At 29.8% G+C, this 5,629-nt stretch overlaps 1 protein-coding gene and 1 long non-coding RNA gene across 2 annotated transcripts; both read right to left on the bottom strand.

The window, feature by feature from the left end:
* Nucleotides 1–34: 34 nt before the first annotated feature.
* LOC102665864 (uncharacterized) lies at nt 35–880 on the bottom strand. Its single transcript, XR_414669.4, has 3 exons — nt 750–880; nt 512–597; nt 35–86 (listed from the first exon to the last, which is right to left on the bottom strand). It is a non-coding gene; the product is annotated as an uncharacterized lncRNA (long non-coding RNA).
* A 1,051-nt stretch (nt 881–1,931) lies between these two features.
* On the bottom strand, nt 1,932–2,782 carry LOC102665666 (uncharacterized). Its single transcript, XM_006581547.4, has 3 exons — nt 2,628–2,782; nt 2,471–2,524; nt 1,932–2,361 (listed from the first exon to the last, which is right to left on the bottom strand). The coding sequence occupies exons 1-3, from the start codon at nt 2,715–2,717 to the stop codon at nt 2,137–2,139; spliced, it is 369 nt and encodes a 122-aa protein (XP_006581610.1). The 5' UTR covers nt 2,718–2,782; the 3' UTR covers nt 1,932–2,136.
* Nucleotides 2,783–5,629: the final 2,847 nt, after the last annotated feature.

The following is a 5,629-nucleotide window of genomic DNA, read 5'->3' as shown; positions in this document are numbered from 1 at the left end:
GATATCAAGTTAAAGTTAGATCATATATTCATACCCTTACCGTTAAGATTTCCATCTTTTCGTCATCTTCCCTGCTTATCGGTTCCCTGCTTAATACCATTGATGAATTTCTTTTAGTAAATATATGTTCATACTTAATGTTCTAGAGAGAATTAAAAATGTTTCTTATAACATTTAGTTCCACACACAAAAATATTCATGAATCCAAAGAAGAAGTTAAATCAGTGTTTCTTGTTTCCAAATGTAAAACTTGCATCAACATATCTCATAATTAAAGCTTATAAATTATTTAGATTACTAATACTGATTCATGATCAGTCCCCATTTATTAGAACTTTTCTAACAGGCATCAATTCGATCGTATATCTAAAACGAAATCAAAACTAGATCGGCCAAAACACGAGTAAATTGATTTAGTTACTGAGTAATTTCGACTTATGCTAAATCCAAGTCCATAACACTAATTGATAATGGAATATTAATATATAGTTGCACCCTATCTTATTCTTACTTAGCTTTCCGCTTCCTGCTGGCTCCAGTACTATTAGGACATGCTTTCGCCGGGTTCGAATTTTCAGATTCGGTGGGTTTCTCTTCCTGCAAGAACCATATTAAAACAAACACGATATATACATGAATTACTCAAATGTGATGTGCATGTAATTACATATATAAAATTAAGAAGCAAATTAACCACAAAATTCTATAAAAATGGAAAATTCAAACAATTAGCTTATGCATCCAGCTACCTTTGGGGGAGGGACGGAACTCTTCCTTCCCAGAGGAGAAGGAGGAAGGGAGTATTTGCGCATAGACATGGTAAGGGAGTATGATAGCTAGTTTCTTGCAATTGTGGTGTGTTGAGGTAAATGAGTTTGCCTATTTATTAAAAAGACAAATGGGTGACGTGAGGATCTCATAAAGATGGTAATAAAAAATTTAAATAGTTTAAAAAAATTATAAAATGAAGTATTTTTTTGTATGAAAAAATATATTTAATTGTAAGGCCTCTTTTAATTATATTTATTAATTGTTTCTCTTTCATTATTAAAAAATATAAATGCTTTATATATACTTATTAGTTTTTTCTCTTTGTATCTCTTTTCCTTAAATGTAACCATATTGATCATATTATTTTGGTGTATAATTTTTCGGCATTTATATTAATACTTTGATCATCAATAAAGAAATATAATTTAATTGATTGAGCAAGATGAAAGTTATTATAAATTTTAAGATCTATGTTTTTTATCCTTACAAATAACACGCTCCTCCCTGCCCCCCTCCCCCCAATGTTTCTTCTATAAGAGGAGATAAACTTAAGACTTCATACCTTGACTGAAAAATAATGATCAAAAAGCACCCATGGTACATCAATGGTGACTTTCTCCTTATCATCTTTCGCATCAAATTCGACCATATAACAATCATTACCAACATCCATCAATTCAATTCCGATTTGAGTCTTCCATAATCTGATATGATGGTCCTTCATTGTAATTAATAATAAATCTTTTTATTTATAATGTATTATTTATATCAAAACATACATAGTTAAATATATGTTAGTTTTAAAAAAAGTTTTATACTTTCTTTTATGATAGGATTTAATTATACATAATGTTAATGTTAAAATATTATGCTAGATAAATCAAGTTAATCTACTGTTGTAAATTTTTTGTCTTGATCAAGTCATTTAAATAAATGACTCAAAGCCTTAATTAAAATTTCAAGTCAAATAAAGAAAACAATAAATCTGTATTAACCAGTCTGTCATTTACTCACTTCTAAAAGTTGGTATATATGTTACTCTAGTACTTAGCTGCGAAATTATAAGATACATATAATTATTTATTTATATATAAATTAATATAGATAATTTATTACATCAAATCAAATACTACACAATCATCCGAACTCAAGCAGATAGAGTTAGTTATGAGATCGAATCATGTGTAGTTTTTTCTTTCACCTCTATTTTTCTCTGTTGGTTGAGTCAAATATAATTCATGTATCTCAATTTGACACGAGAACATTAATTAAGGACTCTTTGAAACATTATTCAGTACAAATTGATTTTTTTTATTCGCGAAATCACTGTGATTCTTCATCAGGGGGTGTTGTTTTCTTTAATCCCTACGAGAAGGCCCTCAGTTTTTGATTCCCCCATCTTAAGTCCAGTGGCAGTGGCAGCTTCTTCTTCCTCAACTTCTCCTTCCTCAGCTTCTTCTTCTCCACCCTCTTCGTAATAATTCTAGTTGCAACTGTTGCCAGCAGTTCCATTCCATTGTCATTGTTATCTGTTTCGTCCCTCACATTTTTTCCATATCCAGTATTAGTCATCACTTCCTGTTCCTGAAACTATGTTTAAACAATAATAAAAAATCATCGGTAACTGTTTTAACTTGAAGTTTCTCCAATTAATAATCAAAAGCATTTTATGTTTACTTGTTGAAAGTTGAACACTTACCGAGGATTCCCCTTCAGGATTTTGTTCGTTAAGAAAAACAGCAGCAGCAGCAACCTATGAATCATCAAGAACAAAGGAAAAAAAAGTACCAATTTTTATACTATAATGAAAGAAATTATATATTAATATCATATATACTCACAATTCACAGCCTTACCCTTAACACTTCCAGCTTTTCTTCTCCGATTGGTTTGGTCTGCATGAAATCGGGCTTTTGAAACCTTGCTGGTCGTCTGCTTGACACCATTGTTGAATTTCTCTTTGTAAAGGTTTATTATACTTATAAAGTATTTTAGTGATCAAGGGAGAAAATGTTAACAATAATGGTGATATATATATAAAATAGAGAACTGTGTATCTGAATTAGGATGGGGAAACCATGCATATATATTGTGCTAGCAATTCATTTTTGAAACAAACAATTGTAAGCAAATTTGGCATATAGCAGACCACTTTATTATCAGAGTGAAACCGTCCCTAGTGGAGTCTATACACATGAATAGCAGTTTCATGAGGGGGCCCAGGGTTCGTAATGTGAACGTTAGAGCTATACTATGTACAATGTAACATGTAAAAATGCACCTTACTCCCAGCCTAATTATGTCATGTCATGGTAAAATAAAAATTAACACTTAATTTGAATACTATCGGTGGTGGAGTACATTTTCAGGAAAAGAGTTACTTTGTAATAAATATATAAGATAAGAAGTAATAAATGATATGATAATAAAAATATGAAAATATTATTATTTGAATAAAGCAAGTCTTTCTAGAACCTTGATATTTTTTATTAATTAAATGTATGTTTGAAAAACAATTGAATTCAACTTGGTTTTAACATAGTAATATATCCAAACGCACCTTAAAAGGATATTTCAAACAAGGGTGTGAAGCAGTGACGTGTAGAGCCTCGGAAAACACCAGCACATATATTGAAGTCAAAAGTAACCGTCATTCATATATAGTGCTTTTTGGTGTGTACTACCTTGTCTTCTGAAATCTTTCTTTTGGGACCCCTGGAATATAGGATTATTAAAAAACTGATAACTCTAAGCCTAACTGTTAAAACCTCTCACTCACTCAGACTAACCTGTACCTGCATGTAAGCCTGTGCTGTTTTGCTTATACCTAGCCATAAGCCAGGTCATTATCTTGAGAAAAATATTGGACTTTTGCAGGTCCACCAATTTGTAATATAATTAAAATATAATTAATTTGTGTATTCCAACACTGCATGGAAGGATAAAGGATTACACTAATGTTTATGCAAGTCAAATTTCACCTCATCCGATGAAACAAACTTGAGCGTTTCCTGAGCTTATATGCTTTGTCTGTTTTAGAAGTATTTAATTAATAATTTCCCTGGTGCTTTCATCATAACAAAAGACAAAAAGTAACTACTCTTTCTACTTTTTTCTTTTTTTTATTAGGTTGCTTCAGCTAAAAGTTATAAAATAATACTGTATTGATTTTTTTCAAGATTAAGTTTTTCTTTAATATTATTATTTATAATTTAAATAAGTTTTATGTAAATTTGTGATTTTTTTTATTAATTCACTAAAAAATTGGATCTAATATTTACTTGAGTAATTAATTTTTTTATTTATTTTAGAATGTCACTTCAAAATCCCTTAATGATAATGTGATTAGTAGATATATATTATTAGAAAGCAGAATTTTTCACTGTAAGAAAAAACTTATATCAAAAGCTTATAATTCCATAAGAACTTAAGTTAATAATGAAGTAAAACAACGGGATAGCATGTTAGATACTAAATTCAAACAGAAAAATTTAATAAAAATACAAATGGGCAAGAAAATTATGGAAGACCAATAAATAAATCTATATATATATATATATATATATATATATATATATATATATATATAATATTATAGATGTTAAATTTTATTTAAGTCGCTATTTATTCTTCCTCCAAATTGTGTTATTAATGTATAACATTAGTTGAAAAAATATTAGCCAAAAAAAATTATTTTAATCTCCTAATACATTACAAGTTTAAAATGCATGGTTTAAAAGGTAAAATGTTGTCTCCAGCATTGTGCAATTGATAACAATATCGATTTAATTAATTTTGAGCCAATTTTGCAATAATTTTTTGTGTAAGATCAAATGATAATGAACCAAAACTTATTTTTCATATCATTTACAATTAAATATAAGAATACAACCAATACACTTTTTGTAAGAAGTAAAAATACCAATTTTTTTTATTTCTAATCTTGTTATATTGATTTAGAAAATTATTTTACAAAAAGTGAAAAAAAAATGTTCTATGATAAGCACCACGAGACAATTTTTCACTTAATGGATAGAATAGCTACTTTCAACACAAATAATATGGAAACTCTCATATTTGACTTTGTATCAATGGTCATCGTCTTTAGGTCACTTTTCCCGCCACAGGGAGTAAGATAAAACTCAACACAAATACGAGCAAATGGCTCTCACCACCTTGACATTGCTACTATAAACTTTAATGGGTCTACCAACTACAGGTGCCATGGTTAGCCAGTAAAAATCTCTCGTCATAATAGACCAATTTTAAACATGGAAACCTAATCCAATTAAACCGTGATTTTTTTCCACTTTTGGGTGGGGAGATGCAAATTTTGAATTTCATTTTGTTACTACCAAGTAATTATTGAACCTCATTCATGGGCTATCTGAAATCATCTTCTCCTACTCAAGTAGATTTGCCTTAACGATATAAAAGCTATTCTCAACATCCATAAAATTGAATCCTCCCCTGAATTTCCAAATTTTAGACCATTTTTCTTTATACTATAGCCCATAAAATTTTCCATGTAATTTGACAACAATGGTATCTTGCTAGGGTTAACATAATTCTTGGAATAAGGTCATCCAAATGGACCTTTGGCAATAGTTTTCAGCCCCCATATTCTATTTCAAATAAATTCTAAAGCAGTAATTTTCCATATCCCTCACAAGCTAGGGTATTGATTGTTCCCAAAGGACTCTATCTCATAATTAAGACAGATAAAGGTGTTGGTGGTGCCGCTAACTCTTTCTTTTCTGAGGATGTCGTCCCCTTGGGACTATGTACCAATTGTTTTAGTTGTTGAATCTCGTACAGATTAGGTGTTATTTCAATCTAAGGGTTTGCTTGGTGGAAG

Source organism: Glycine max, chromosome 6, assembly GCF_000004515.6.
Source record: "Glycine max cultivar Williams 82 chromosome 6, Glycine_max_v4.0, whole genome shotgun sequence".
Taxonomy (NCBI): Eukaryota; Viridiplantae; Streptophyta; class Magnoliopsida; order Fabales; family Fabaceae; genus Glycine; species Glycine max.
This window is presented reverse-complemented; position numbering and strand designations above follow the sequence as displayed.